Raw genomic sequence first — 16,261 nt, 5'->3', positions numbered from 1 at the left:
ACACTCATTAACCATCTCCCCCTCCCCCCTTTATCTCTCTCCCTTGCTCCCTCCCCCTATCTCTTTCTCCTTACCTGACTCTCAACTCTCTCCCACCTACTCTCTCTCCTCCTTCTCAAATTCTCCATCTCCCCCTCCCTTCGTGTCTCTCTCCTCTTCTCTTTCTTCCCCTTCTTCTATCCTTTTCCCACTCCCCTCCCTCTCTCTCGCACAACCTCGCTCCCCCTATCCTTCACTCACCCTCTCTCTCTGTCTCTCTCTGTGTCTCTCTCTCTCTCTCTTCTCTCTGTCTCTCTCTCCTCTCTCTCTCTCTCTCCCCCAGGACGACATCCGGGCGGAGGTGGTGGACAGCCTGGTGCGTGACATCCAGAACACACAGTGCCTGCTGAATGTGGAGTACGCGGGCGCCAGCTGCCCCCACGTCAGCCTGCAGTTCGGCGACACCAAGGACGACGTGGGCCTGGGCCTGGTCAAAGAGGGCATGGTGATGGTGGACGTGCGCAAGGAGAAGCACCTGGCCAAGATGGTACGTGGGGCCGGGCGGACAGTGGGGTCCACCCTGGGGCGGTCGTAGCTCAGGAGAGCGGGTCGGCTGGTAACCGCATGGTTGTTAGTTCCATCCCCCGTGGAGGTGTCCCTGAGCGAGACGCCTCACCCTGACTGCTGCTGACCAGCTGGCTGTCACCTTGCGTGGTCGACACAGTCGTCGGTGTGTGAATGTGTGTATGAATGGGTGATTGTTAGGCGATATTGTAAAGCTCTTTGGGTGGCCACTGGTTACAAAACAGTGCTGTATAAATGCAGCCCAACTACCATTTAGCGCCCTCATTGGATCTGTGTGCTCTCGTGTGTTGCTGTATGGTAGGGCTTGGGGGAGTGGAGGATGTTTGGTTTGGGGTTTGCGATTTTGTTATCAGACACTTCTGTCTACAGCGCCTTAGTGATAACATCAGGTAATGCAGAACATGCGTCATACATTACCCATTGCTGTTTAGAAGATGTTTAATCTGAAGGGATTTATAGTGATTGCATAAGGTAATGCTTAACGCATGTAATGCAATGACCAACTCTATTTAGAAGATGCTCTATCCAAAGGTACCTCCAGTTAAATCATGTCATTAAGGGGCCACCCTATGGGTAGGCCTTGGGACATTGGGAATCCAAACCAGTACCTATCGACTGGGACTCGCACACTAGCCATGCCTCCTGGAATGTATTCATCTTCTAGGGGTGGTGGTCATGTTTTATGTTTGGTCATTTGCACCTTTTTGCAAAAACCTTAGTTTGAGAGATGCGTGCGATGGTATGTATTTTTCTGTGTACATTTCCATTATCATTTGTACATTCTCTTGACGTCCTACAGCGGTGTGTCTCTAGCCCCCCACCCCGTGTGCTGTTATAATAATGCCGTGGAACGCTGCCTGTTTTATAGTGCAACATAATTTTTAAGGGGCCCGGTGGCGACGCAGCATTTCAACAAACTCCTGTAACCGCCTCTTTGGCAGCGGCGGCGTTCAGTCTCCCTCAGCCTTACCCCCTTCTCCCCCCCACCCCCTCAGCCTTACCCCCCTCTCCCCCCCACCCCCTCAGCCTTACCCCCCTCTCCCCCCCACCCCCTCAGCCTTACCCCCCTCTCCCCCCCCCCACCCCCTCAGCCTTACCCCCTCTCCCCCCCCTCCCCCCTCGGCTGCTCCAGCAGACTGCAGCTGAGCCATCGCTTTCAGCGCTTCTTCCCCGCGTTGAGCCTGTCATCGTGACACCGCTGGTGTACCAGAGCGGCCACCCCCTCGTTGACCGCCCCGGGGGGGCGGGCTCAACGGCCGCCACGTAAAGACCCCCGCACGCAAACAGCATGGCCGACGCGTTGGTCATCCTGTAACACTACGCCGCTTGTTGGCGTCCTGATGGTTGTGCATCCTGTGGCCCGGAGGTCAGAGCCGCTCTGAACGTGATGGATGGTGATGATGATGGGGCAGGTGTCTCTCTCCAACGTCGCTGACGGCTCACACACCACTGCCCTCGGTTGGGGGGGGCTATTCCCTTCCAAAGCAACTCACACGCGCCCACACACACACACACTCAAACAGGGAAATACACACACACACAGGGACACACACACACAGGGAAACACACACATACACACACAGGGAAACATACACACACAGGGAAACACACATACACACACACACAGGGAAACACACACACAGGGAAACGCGCGCGCGCACACACACACACACACACACACACACACACACACACACACACACACACACACACACACACACACACACAGGGAAGTACACTCAGGGCGCCCCAATGGTGTCCATATCGATGAGCGTTTCTTGATGTGGTTGAAGCCGATAGAGATGAGAAGTCCTCTTCAATCCCGCTAATTGTAGCGTCCCTACTCCCAGGGCCCTCGAGCAAACGGGCGCGACCACGGGGATATATAGTCTGTCTACCGTCCCGCTCCATCACGGAGGACGCCACGGACACATGTCTGACCGGGTCGGCCAGGCAATCTCTCTAAGTACACACACATGCATTTAAACATGCACACGTGTACGCGTGGACACACACACACACGCACGCACGCGCACAGGGAAATCGCTCAAGATACACACACACACACACACACACACACACACACACACACACACACACACACACACACACACACACACACACACCTGCCTCTAAACATGCACATGCCCATACAGCGATGCATGGGCTGTAAAAAGGCAGGGGGCTGTTGGGGCAGTTAGTCAATAATGCGGTGTGCATCATTGTGATTCTACTGTAGTGACCTCTGTCCCCAGCTGGTAGGCAGGGATCATAATGCAGCCGGCGGTTAATGGTGCCTATAGAAGGTCAGTGATTAAGCCCTCCAGCCGCGGGGCTAATAGGCTTATAGACTATGCAGATTTCAGACAGAGCAAATGGCTTCTCTGTGATCATTGGGCCGTGGGCTTAAGCAGCGGCTCTTTAGGCATTGTCTGTCCGCTGATGTGATTGGGAAACCCTTCTTGTTTTCTTTTTTGTCCTCCTTTGAAGATGCACTACAGTGCACCAACGCTTGTTTTCACATCACACTTTAGAGAGCAGATATAATGAACGGCCGGGTCCCATCGGATGGAGCAACAAAGACACAGCGAAGGAAATGATGTTTTTGTTCTCCGGCCGACTCATGCCAGCACCTGCTAGTAGGCTTTTCTCTGCTTCACTCTCGGGTGATATTTGTTTTGCTTTGTATGGTGTTGCTCACTTCGTCAACACTCCTCTCTTCCTCAGTTCCCCTTCCTCGGCCGTCTCTCTCCCTCTGCGGACCTCTGGCAAGCTCCTTAAACGACCCCAATCCCCCCCCAATCGCCTCCACCCCCGCCCCCTTGGTTCCAGTCCGTCTATATCCTCCACTCTTTATCGGCCCCTAGGGATCCAAGCAGGGCCTTTTGTTATCAGAGGTCTGCTGTTAAGTATTGCATAGCAGATGGGCCGTAATGTACACTGGCACGTAGAGCCACATCAATAGACCGCCGCAAGATCCCTGAAGGTGAGAGCGAGCTTTAGCGTTGGCGCTCAGGCAGTAAGGTGAGGGGAGGAGTTTTTTCTTTTATCACTTTGTTATACACTTTTCTCTTTTTTTTCTTTTTCACATTTCAATTTTTTTATAGCAATGTCTCTGGATCCCTACTCCGCACCTCCATATATTCCACACTGCGGTTTCCTAATGCAGCAAAGGCGTATGGCTTTGCCATTATTGTCCTAATGGTGGAATAATGAAAGTGGAATGGGGTTATGGAGTGAAAGGGTGCAGGTAAAAGGATCAGAGTGGCCGACCTGGATGGGGAAAATCTTTAGAAATGTATATCCGAGAGGCCTGGAATGTGTCTGGAGATATGATACCATAACTAATGGATCTCCCATTGGAGATTCAAAGGAACAGTACTTTCTTAACTATCCTCTCAACTAAACGCTAGTGGCCCTGTATCCACATTTTATCAGCCTATTGGTATGTGCCGCCTATGGTCGTACGCTAGCACCCCGTAGCATCGCGCCAGCCTGCCTACACCTGTGAGCAGGACGCTAGCAGACTAGAGTGCATTGCAATGCAGAGGACGCGACGAGAGAGATGAGATGACTCAAACGGAGACGGGGGGGTCAGAGGCTGAGGACAGATGTGAAAGAAAAACGTTGAGCCGCGCAGGAGTCGGAAGTCCAGAGTGTTTCGACGGATTGAGCGAGGGCATTAAAGTATTAAAACATAACCCCAGCAGCTGCAGGAGTGACCCAAAAATGTACATTTTAATTAAGCCATGGTCACTTGGGTCACATGCATCGCAGGGTGGCCGTATTCAGAGTGCAGCCTTCACGTCTCGCTTTCCTCTTTTTATTAAAGAACGTTCACAATACGACAGCCAGTAATCTCCGAGTGGGGATTCCCATCTTATATCTGACATATCGTATATACGGGGCCACGCGGGCCGCCCCGCCATGTGGTTTTAACGTGTAGATAATTCCCTCAGAGTGATACAATTGCCTCATCCGTTACGGAGTCGAGTCGGAAGAACCTCGGACGGCATGCGAACACGGCAGAGATCACGAGAGCGGATAAACATCAGAACACAATGGCTCGTTTCCGGGGGGACGTCGCACGCTCTGCCGCCGTATAATGGGAATGGAATTAAAGATATTCACTCCAAAGTATAAAGCCCTCCTCTGATCTATAGAGCGCTGGCAGGCGGCTTTAGTGCTCTCCTGCTCTGCCTCTTCTCCGGTTCCTTGCAACGGGTTGGCATTGATTGCGCCTTCCGATCTCTGCCCTATAGGGTTTGGAGCGTCGGGAAGCCCGCTACCCGGGAACGGGGATGTGTACGTCTGTATAGGTGGTGCGGTTGGGTGGGCTGCAGGGGCTCTCTCCACCCGGGGGGTTAAGGGGTTACTGATCACTGTCAGCCCCAGACCGCATTAACATAGGGTCCAGACATTCCTCCAACATAGTCATTAATGAGCTTTGCAAAAAATAATTCAAGACTCCATTTAATTATCCGGTGTGTCAAGATGGATTTTAATTATCCAACCAGAATCACAGGAGTCCTTTTTTTTTTTTTTTAGATCTTTAGGGGCAGCCTCATATTACATTTTATAAAGCTAATATTTAAACGGCCTCTGTGCGACACATACAACCCCCTTTAGGGCTACACATCTCCCCCTCGCTTATCAGAGATCTGGGCAGGAACCAAATCAGTTTTGGAAGGAAACGTCCCACCTGACTCGACCACCCCACGCTTTTCTCCCTTCCTCGCCAAAAAACAAGAGCATAGCCTCCTCCTCCTCTTGGCTCAGGCAGCCTGAGGCCTTCCCAAACAGCCTCCTGGCAAGGCCCCACCGCCACAACAGTGGCACAGTGCCGCCGCTGGCCCCCGGCCAAACTCCTACCTATTCACAGTCTCCCTCTTCCCCTTAACCTCTCTAATGCCAGCTCCATCACGCGTCGCCTCCCCTCTCCGCTCTCTCAGCCGTCCGTCTCACGGCGTCACTCGCCCCTCCTCCCGTCTCCCTCACCGCAGCTCTGTGTCTGTGTCCAGCTTCCTCTTTGAACTCCGGGACTCGAGCATCGTAACGTTCCGGCTTTTGCCGGCGTTTCCGTCCTAATTCCCCGCGGAAGGTCGTGTTTCATTTATTCTCATTTAGTTTTATTAATCTCCAGGAAATACAGCATTGGAGTAATTTGAGGCAGACCTAGCTCTCGGCTCCCCGGGAGGAGCTGTGATTTAAAACGCTGTTAATGATTATTTGTGCCTTGCACAGCATGTTGTGCGCCGTAATGCCTGCGTGTCATATTAGTTTTTTAAGCGGTGGCATGAGAGAGGTACGCGAGGTGTGTGTGCAGCAAGTTTGTCGTGCGCGGCCGTACACAGCGTGGGCAAGTGTTTCACCGTTGCGCCACGCCCGCGGCAGACAACTTGACACGTTGAGTTCGTCGGAGGGTGCAAAGTCATTAGCGGTACAAGCTAATCATTTGCCATTTTCCAATTACAAGTCAATCGGAAACGGGGAAGTGTCTGTCTCCCTCGATTTCACCAGCACAATTATTATCAATCACTAGCAGCAATGTGCCATGAAGATCTCATATCGACCCCAGCTTTAAAAAAGGTTCCAAATATCCGTCCTGTCATTAGAGCTGTGACTATACTTGCGTTCTGACAACGCCGATGATGAATACGTGGATTACCGCTACGTAAGTGGCTTTGCTATATCTTTTTTAATCATTCACATTAAGGCCTGTTCTAAATCTGCAGCTGACATTATGGCGGGCGTGTTGTGACTATTCCTTAAAATGTATTTATATGGAGCGACCTGGAAGGTAGTGCTCCAGGAGGGGCAGTCTGCTCGTCTTTATGCCAGTGCCTCTGCAGTGTCAGCACTGCTGCTGGGAAGTTGAGTTCTCTGTTTTGTCAACAGGGACCCGAGCGGAGTAATTAGTCCTTCTATGGCGCCGTAATTGGGATGGCCGGTGGAACCCGATTTTGGTGTTTTTCCGAATCACCGATGGCAAAAAAAAAAAAAAACATCCCACAGGAAATTAGGAGAAAATGCCTGTACTGATGAGGACTCCTGGGAATTGTAGTTCCATTTATCACGGTGTAATTGCGCTGTTGAGCACAGGTGTGAAGGCACATGGGGATCCGTAGTTTGCAGCCTTCGTGCTGTGTGGGAGCAGGGGGGGATGGGGGGGCTGATGACGGCCCCCCGGGGGGGGGGGGGGGGGAAGTAGGGGGCTTCCTGTGGAGCTGCTTGGTTGGAGGCGATGTGTGACGGCGTCTCCTTTCATTCCCCTGATGTTGGGCTCGAGGGTCGCAGACAGCAGGGGGACCACAGCAGGGCCCGGTGGAGGGTCTCCACACAGCCTCCAGCAACACCACACACACACACACACACACACACACACACTGTATGTTCACCCCCTGTGCCCGAGTGAGTTGTCTTCAGCAGCATACCGCGCCACCACTGGATTGGCTGACAGCTAATCCCCCACTCTTTACTCACGACCAGAATTTCCTCTGTCTCCCTCTGTATCTGTCTCCCTCTCTCTATCTGTCTCTGTCTCCCTCTCTCTATCTCTTTGTCTCCCTCTCTCTATCTGTCTCTGTCTCCCTCTCTCTCTCTCTTTGTCTCCCTCTCTCTCTCTCTGGGACCTTTTACGGTGTGTGAAAGCGTGACCAATGGCTCAATATCTCATTTGAGAGAGTAAAGTTGGAGATGGAACATTTTAATGACGTTTTTTTCTGCTCCAGTGTTATTGACTGTTGGGGTGTGCAGGGGCACGTGCACACACACACACACACACACACACACACACACACACACACACACACACACACACACACACACACACACACACACACACACACACACACACACACACAAACACAAACACAGCCGGTTGCCATGGTGTCTGCTGAGGCGGTCCCTTTGATGGGGCCCTAGCCGACACGCGCCACTACCCAAACTCTCTTCCTACCTCCACAGATGAATAAACACACACACACACACACACACACAGGGACATACAAACACAGGCACACACAGAGAGAGACACACACACTTCATCATTTTCATCATTTTCCCTTCATCCATGCATTGGGGAGTCGGCATCAAGGGCCAAGCCCGTGCCAGGTGGAGGGTCCCCTAAGGCTCCTCAGGCTCCCCTTACCCGTCTCGCAGTCCTCCTTAACCTCGAGCAGTGCTGTAATCCTCTCTACTCGCCACTCTGTACTTTGCGTGTACTTAGTCATTTGACATTGCACGCACACAGAGAGGAAGGTCTGGGATCCTGCACGGCTTTAGGTGGCACTGACACACGTACACACACACACGCACACATACACACACACATATACACATACATACACATATGCACACACACCAATAGTGGGACACAAGCTTTCAACGTGCATCTCGCACATGCTTTTTTATATGTTTCAAATGATATTCTATTTAATAACGCCACATTCAATGTCCCACTCAGAGTGCAGCCTTCACTAGCGCGGCCTTGCACACACTCCAGGCACACGCAGGCAGCCGGCCACTCTCCACTCACACATATCATCTTAATACGTGCCCCTCGCCGGATTCATCTGGCCCTTTGTTTTGCTCGTGTAGATTGATGCGGGGGGGATTATGCTTTGGGATTAAGTGCTCACACTTCCCCAAATACTCTGCCATTGTACTGTTGCATCCTGGGTAGTTGGCGCAACTCCACAGTGGCCTCAGACTGCATTCATAAGAGAGACAAACGCACAGAGATCTATTCACTTATCCTGTGTGCGCTTCTGATTCGCTAGACTCCTCGTCACCACCTTGTTTTTTCGTCATAGCGTTTTAAGTGTTTGTGTCGTGACCCGTTTACAAGGGCCCTAACAACACTGCCTCAGAAGTACAGAGTGGGAGGTCTCTGGGTTTAACTGCTCCTGTCTGGGACACCGTGCATATGATCCTGCTCATTGTGATTACGCCGTGTACAGTTCCCCATCAGCAGCGATGGCTTTCACTTCCATCAGTACAGAGAACAGTGCTGAAAGCATGACTACATTCTCTCTCTCTCTGTACTCACATTCTCTCTCTCCTCACATTCTCTCCTTCTGTCCTCACATTCACTCTGTCTTTGTCTTCATATTATTTTGCTCTGAACTTGCATTATTTTTGTCCTCAAATTCTCTGTCCTCACATTGTGTCTTTCGCTTTCTCTCTCTGTCTCTCTCTCTCTCTCTCTCTCTCATTCTCTCTTCTCTCTCTCTCTCTCTCTCTCTCTCTCTCTCTCTCTCTCTCTCTCTCTCTCTCTCTCTCTCTCTCTCATTGTCTCTCTCTCTCTCTCTCTCATTGTCTCTCTCTCTCTCTGTCCCCCACTGTCTCTTTCTCTCTGTTCTCTCTCTCTCTCTCTCTCTCTCACCCTCTCTCTCTCTCTCTCTCTCACCCTCTCTTGGTCCTTCCACTACTCTGTCCGCACCACGCTAGCTGTCCCCCACCAGTCCCAGCAGTGTGCCTGTAGTCTAGCTTGCAGCCCGGCTTGTTTGTGTCTGTATTTATTTATTTGATTTAATTCCGTCTGTGAGATGAGGGGAGGGCAGCTCACCTACGCACCAGACGAGCACATGCCCCGTCGAGGCTGCCATCAGATCCATCGCTCCTCACCACGCTCTACCAGAACACCACCTGGGCCCAGCACGGCCGCCCGCCGGGAAACACACACACTGACTAAGACACCATCTCAGAAACACAGACATAGCAAAGACACACACACAAATATGGATACACACACGCACGCAGATACACACCCGCACGCACAGACACGCACACACTCCAAGATGCACAGACAGACTCACACAAACACACAAATACTCTCCGATACAGACACACACATTCGGATACATACTCTCTCAAACTCTTTCTCTCTCTCCCTGACACACACACACACACACACACACACACACACACACACACACACACACACAGTGTTGGGTAGATGCACTCACTCAGTCAGACATGCACAGACACTGGAAAGCAGGCAGACGCTCACAGCCAATCAGACACACGCCTCCTCATGCCAGAACACCAGACTACCACCACCTGTCAGTGAAGGCGCCTGCATGTGAGATTCACACGTTCACGGTGACCCGCGTCCACAGAAACAGAGACCGACCGGGCTGTACTCACTAATGTCATTTCAATATATATTTTTTGTGCGCACGCTAAAGTAAAGTACGCAATGCACTTGTGTTAATGCTGATCCGCCGTGGCAAACGGCCGTCCCAGGCGGCCCGGACACTGCCTTGACCTTCCAAGCTTTTAGAAATGACATACTTTACATGGTAGCAACCACAGTGCCATGAAAAGGTCACACACACACACACACACACACACACACACACACACACACATGCACACACGCACACACACAGAGAGCATCTGTCCCCCACACTGAAGTGCACCTGCTCACACACTGCTCTGCCATCTTCCTGATCAAAAGCAACATATTCGTGTGTGTGTGTGTGTGTGTGTGTGTGTGTCGAATCTCACACACACACACACACACACACACACACACACACACACACACACACACACACACACACTTGTGTGGCGAGGACTCATGCTGTCCACCAGTCAGAATGAAGGGACATCTGCCCGCCATATGGGGACTAGGATGGGGTCAACAAACACTTTTGCCACGTTGCGGATATTTTATTTTGTGTGTCAATTTGCGCTCAATCGAGATGCATGTCGTTAAGAGACGTACCCGGACATGTGGGGGGGAGGGGTTCTGAGGAGCAGGGGCTCAAACCCTGAACCTCATGGTGAGAGGGAGACGCCACATGACAGCGCGGCACTCGGTCCTCCGGCTGTTCCTGCGTCTGATCGCGTTCGCCTTCACTCCCGCGCCGTCAGTTCGCTGACTCCCCACTAACTGATTTGTGTTTGTCTTCCTGTCCTGGGTCTGAATGACGTGTGCGCGCGCTTCCGTTCTCCCTCTGAAGCGGCGCTCATGAGGACCTATTCACGATCTATAGCCCCACGGGCCCGCAGCACGCCGCTTGGTGCCGCTCCCTGATTGGTGCTTGTGCTCCGCTGTGTGTTCCCGTTCCGGTGGTCGTGGAGGGATAATGGATGAGGAAAGGGAGGGAAGAAATATGGAATCGCAATACACGCATAACCGCATACGTTGTGCAAAGTCGTAGTTCTCCGACAAATGGTCCGTTCTTGCATCCGCCTGCAATCTCTCCATGTTGTTCCGCGGCGCACTTCAATGAAGTATCGCAATTGAATTCTCCGTCTTTTCAATGAACTTTGCCTTCACAAGTTCTGAAGGAGAGCGTTCCTCACCTGCTCTCATGTGGGCAGATCACCTGCTGAAGGAAGGACACCCAAACGTTTAGGACAATGTGCCGGTCCAGCATTCCAAGGAGATACACAAACACACACACCGTCAAACACACAAATAGCACACACACTTACACAAACTCACAAATCTCACACACACTTACACAAACACACAACTACATACACACACACACACACACACACACACACACACGCCTATAGACACAGACAAAGACACACATGCACGCACGCACACCCACACACACACACCTACACACACCTATAGACACAGACAAAGACACACACACACACACACACTCACCTACACACACCTAGACACAGACAAAGACACACACACACTGGAAGCAGGAAGCTGGAGCTAGGCGTCTCAGCGTGTCTTTGTAATACCGTCAGCAGCACGTCGCCATATGGAGACATCTGTCTGACGGGGCTCAGACGCGCCCCCTCTCCCCCAACAACTCGTCCCCCTGTCCCCAAAATATACCCCCTTCCACTGGCTTTGATGGATGACTTATGCAACCACAGCAACTTCTGTAGTCCTCACACAGGCACGCACACCTCACACACCTCATACACACGCACACAGACACACACACGCTCCCACGTGGCGGTGCAGGGCAGCTGTAGCACCCAGCTGTACCTCTGGTGTTCTGGCGGTGATGTGTGCAGTGCAGCCATCACATCAACCTACATACACCGGCTAGCTAAGCAATTAAACTGCTGCACCTCATCTACTTTATGCACTCAGAACATCTGGACGTCTTGCTTAGGTGTGTGTGTGTGTGTGTACATGTGTGTGTGTGTGTGTGTGTGTGTGTGTGTGTGTGTGTGTGTGTGTGTACATGTGTGTGTGTGTGTGTGTGTGTGTGTGTGTGTGTGTCCATCTGTCTATTTGTGTGTGTGTGTAATGTTTTCCTTGAATTGGCTTGGTTCATAGGCTTATCCTGCAGACTCCACCGTGTGTGTGTGTGTGTGTTGAGACACTGCAAAGTAGATTCTGTTGTTGTTGTTCTAGTATTCCAAAGCTGCTCCACACACATACCAGTTTGGGCTGTTGCTCCTTCTCTCTCCTCAGTTAATTAATCCTGCTGTGAATCATCACTGGTTCAGTCAATGACACTAAATGATCCTCGAGCAGGAGTGGTCAATATGTTCAACGTTCTCATTGGCCTTGCTCGCTCTCTCTCTCTTTCTCTCCCTCTCGCCTTCACTATCTTTCCTTATCTCTCACTGCTAGCCTTTGTAATCAATTTCTGTGTGTGTGTGTGTCCACAGTGTCCAATCCTCTGCAAGTTTCACTCCACTGTCAGCACTCCCTACAGTATCTCGTACGGGTGAATTCATTACATAATATGAAGGCCGTCCACGCTGTAGCTGCCTTCTGTACATTAGTTGATGACACTGGAGAAAGGAAAGCTTCTGATTGGTCGCTCACACCGTCCTCCGTCCTCTCCCCCTAACAACCACTCCACCGCCGTTCCAGAGGCCCCGGGGTGGCCAGCCCTCCTGCTGGCCGCGTGCTAGCTCTGCGGAGGCCTAGCTCGTAGCTCGCTGAGGGGCCCACTGTTAGCATGAGCTCCATCATAAGTAATGGGGCACGCTACCTGGGTCTTCATATGCGACCTTCCCCGGTTGATCCATAAACACCTCTGTTTGCCCTACATTTATAGTGTGTGTGTGTGTGTGTGTGTGTGTGTGTGTGTGTGTGTCTCTCTAACCCTATTTGTGGGTGGGTGTTTGTATTTGTTTGTGTGTTCCTGCTGAGGCCTTATAAACAACAAAGTGTGTTGGTGTGTGTTTGTATTTGTGGGTGTGTGTGTGTATTTGTGTGTGTGTGTGTGTTTGTATTTGTGTGTGTGTTCCTGCTGAGGCCTTCTTAACAACAAAGTGTGTGTGGTGTTGTGCGTCCCCGTGCCCCTGAACTGGTTTCCTGGTCTGGTGGCTCCTCCCCGCTCCGACGGGGCTGCAGCCTGTCAACACCGTCACCACTTCTGCTCTTTATTCTGCCGGAGGAGAGGGGGCAACAAGGCATTTCCTGTGTCAATGGGGTTGTTGAAGGGAGAGACAGTGTGTGTGTGTCTATAGGTGTGTGCGTGTGTCTTTGTCTTTGTCTGTAGGTGTGTGTGTGTGTGTGTGTGTGTGTGTGTGTGAATACTGTATCATAAACCCTCACACAAAAGCTTTAATTGTGGTGATGCTCGGTGCTAACCTGTTTCCTCTTCTCCCGGTTGCTCTGCAGGTCACAGAGTACCTGAACGGCCAGGAGTCTGCCAAGAGTGCCCGGGTAAGTCGTCAACCTGAATTTCCCCTAGGGATAAATAAAGTTTATATCTATCTATCTAGTCCTCCGTCTCATCCTGGTGGAAGCCGTAGTGTACAGTCATGCAGAAAGTAGTAATCTCGACACAAAAGGAGAATGGAACATGACAACTGGACCGGGGGAGCACGAGGTCTGGCTGCCTTTCGTCAGCCCCTGCCTCTGAGCTTTCCTCCAGCCTCTCACCCGGCTCACGTTCACAAGAGGCATGGAAGAGGTTTATTTGCATTGTAAAATAAGGTTACAATAGATGGCAAGTATTAAAGACGAATTGTTACATCATTCAATTAATTTGGGTAGAAAACGATACAACAGTAATGTGTATACACAGATAATGTGTATATCCAGTGGCGATAATGTGTATATACAGTGGAAAAAAAGAGACTATGAGATCGGATACTTATTACTGGTTTTGGATAATGGTAAGGATATGGTCGAGTTAGTCAAACAACAACCCGGTGCTCGCCTATAGAATGACCCATCTCTCACCCACGCTCCATCTCCATGTATACGTCTGCCGAGATGTGACACATGGCGGCCAGTATAAGAGCGCCCCACACTCTGCTACTGGGAGCCGTGGAGGCAGAGGAGGCGGTGTTAAGTGGGGTTAATGGACCACATGGGAAATGCGCTTTCTCCTCCTGCAGTCCGCTGAGATGAGGCGAACGCTATGAATCGAATCACTCCGCGTTTGACTCACTTCCTGTCAGACGTCAATGCCAGCCCTCGTTCTCCTGCTGCTGACCGCCGGCGTATGGCGGCGCGTCACATAACCGCTATGCCGTACCGTCCCCCAACAGTCCGCCGCCTCTCATTGGCTCAATGCTCCTCCCGTCAGAATAATACCCGCTGGTGGGTGGGGGTAGGCATCCAAGCAAGAGATAGGGTGGGGGTGAGGGAGGGAGGAGGGAGGGGGGGGGGGGGGGGGGGGGGGAGGGCGACCATGTGCGCCCGTTGGTTCCAACAACCAGTGCTAATGACTGAGCGCGCTAATTAGTTGTGAATCATGCTGTTAACAGCTGAGCACGCATGCTGATGAGAACAAAAAGGACACTTTTGCTGAGAAACACGCGCACACAAACACACACATACACACTATCTTCACTAAAGTCGACGTATACACAGCCAACTCCATTTCTCTCATGTATGGTTTTTGGTTCCGCTAAACATCCACGCGACCAATTCTGAAGCGAACACACACATGCACACATATATATGTAAAGAGTGTATTTGCAGGAAGGCATTTATACGGCTCAATGGGGCGATTCCCGCCCGGGTTGAAGGTAATGCAATCAGGGCCCTAATAGACTGGGCCGGCTCCGAGGCACAGGGGCCCCAGCAGCAGGAACTGGGTGTGATTATATACACACACACACACACACACACACACACACACACACACACACACACACACACACACACACACACACACACACACACACACACACACACACACAACCACTCGGTCAAGATGACTGTTACGCACACACAGTCGTTTCATCCCGGTCTTGACCATTGAACACGTAATGTGCCAAAGGAGGTTATCAGTCTCCTACAAGCAGGTGGGGATTCTTTCCCTGATTTCATGGTTGTTTGTTTCATTGCAAGACATTAACTCGCTCTCTCTGTCCCTCTGTCTCTCTCTCTCTCTCTCTCTCTCTCTCTCTCTCTCTCTGCAGCTGAACATTTGGCGCTACGGAGACTTCCGTGCCGACGACGCCGACGAGTTTGGCTACCGTCGCTAAAACATCGGAACAAAAGACAGGAACGAAAACGCAACACGCCATCCATCCCACCATTCCAAAGACACCGGCGGAAGACGAGAGGAGTGTCGGGAAGACCCCTTTGATCACCCAACAACTAAACGACAAGCATCGACGTTCAGCTTCCATTTTGTTTCGAAAAGTCATTCTCTTTTCTTTTTTTTTTTCTTTTTTTCCCCAGTTTTTTGTTTGTTTTTTTGTAATAACTGCGCCCGTCTTATCTTCGTATCTTACTGATCATGAAATCCAGACTTGTTTCAATGTTGAGTTCTCACCCATCATGCATCACTCTGTCTCAGCGGGCCAATTCGCCAGTTCCTCCGCACTATTGCCAATCGATGTTTATTGCCATGCTTTTTTTTATTTTTGTTTGCTTAGTAAATTAAACCGCGCCCCCCTTGCCCCCCCCCCCCCCCCCCTCCCGGTTTTGTCCGATGCCCTGCCGCCAATCCATGTCGTCGTTCAGGCGGGAGGTCTTGAGGTCTCTGGTCTCTGGTCGATGACGGCGGATTCTCTTAACGCTTCACCCTATCGATTCTGCCATGTAAATGTGAGCATATGTTGAATCGTGTGAATGGGGTTTATTCTCGAGGGACTAGGCAGGGGGGAGAGGCTGTGCTGGGAAGGAACCAAGAAAATCAAAGTTGTATGTCGTGTGGGGTATGTTGTTATGGGGTTCCTTTCGATTGTAAATCTGTGTGATGAGGATTGTTCCCCAGAGTTTTTGTGAGGGGACTGTTTTTTAGCGGCTTGGTCGCTACACCGCTGCCTCTTCATGCTCCGACATTGTGGACTTCCTTGGTATTACGGCATTCATCATGGTCATCTCTCACTCTCTTTCTCTCTCTCTCTTTCGGTAATGTTTACATTCTGTTGCAACGGTTATGATCTCGTCTTTGGCAGTCTCTCTCTTCTCCTGTCTCTGTGTATCACGGCAGAAACAGTGTATGAATTTTGTTTTCCTTATAATAGACCTTGTCATTATATTAAAAGAAAAAAATATCTGCTGAATAAAAATATGCAAATTATGTTGGGTTGTCTTCATTGAAACTTCAGAAAAAGGCCAGTCACAGCAAAATGATGCAACGTCCTGAACTGCTTATAATTCCAGACAGGAGTGTTGCAAAACAATGACTCAATAGAAATGGTGAATGTTGATGATTGGTGATTGACAGTGCGTTGTACAGGAGCTGACAATGATCTGGGAAACAGAGACCAACGTTTAGATGCAACGCCCCACTGGTAACTCATGTGTGAAATGCTTTGTTATGTTGCTTACACG

At 51.0% G+C, this 16,261-nt stretch overlaps 1 protein-coding gene across 1 annotated transcript in view; it reads left to right on the top strand.

The window, feature by feature from the left end:
* Positions 1-16,001, top strand: part of snd1 (staphylococcal nuclease and tudor domain containing 1) — a 149,050-nt gene extending 133,049 nt beyond the window's left edge. Inside the window, exons 21-23 of the mRNA XM_084483174.1 lie at positions 323-526; positions 13,139-13,183; positions 14,896-16,001. Coding sequence (XP_084339300.1) covers positions 323-526; positions 13,139-13,183; positions 14,896-14,961 — 315 coding nt within the window. The 3' untranslated portion in view covers positions 14,962-16,001. The remainder of the gene's footprint in view (positions 1-322; positions 527-13,138; positions 13,184-14,895) is intronic.
* The last annotated feature ends 260 nt before the right edge of the window (positions 16,002-16,261 follow it).

Source organism: Micromesistius poutassou, assembly GCF_964030765.1.
Source record: "Micromesistius poutassou genome assembly, chromosome: 18".
In the NCBI taxonomy this organism is placed as follows: domain Eukaryota; kingdom Metazoa; phylum Chordata; class Actinopteri; order Gadiformes; family Gadidae; genus Micromesistius; species Micromesistius poutassou.
Note: the sequence above shows the minus strand (reverse complement) of the source record. Positions and strands in the feature narration are given on the sequence as shown.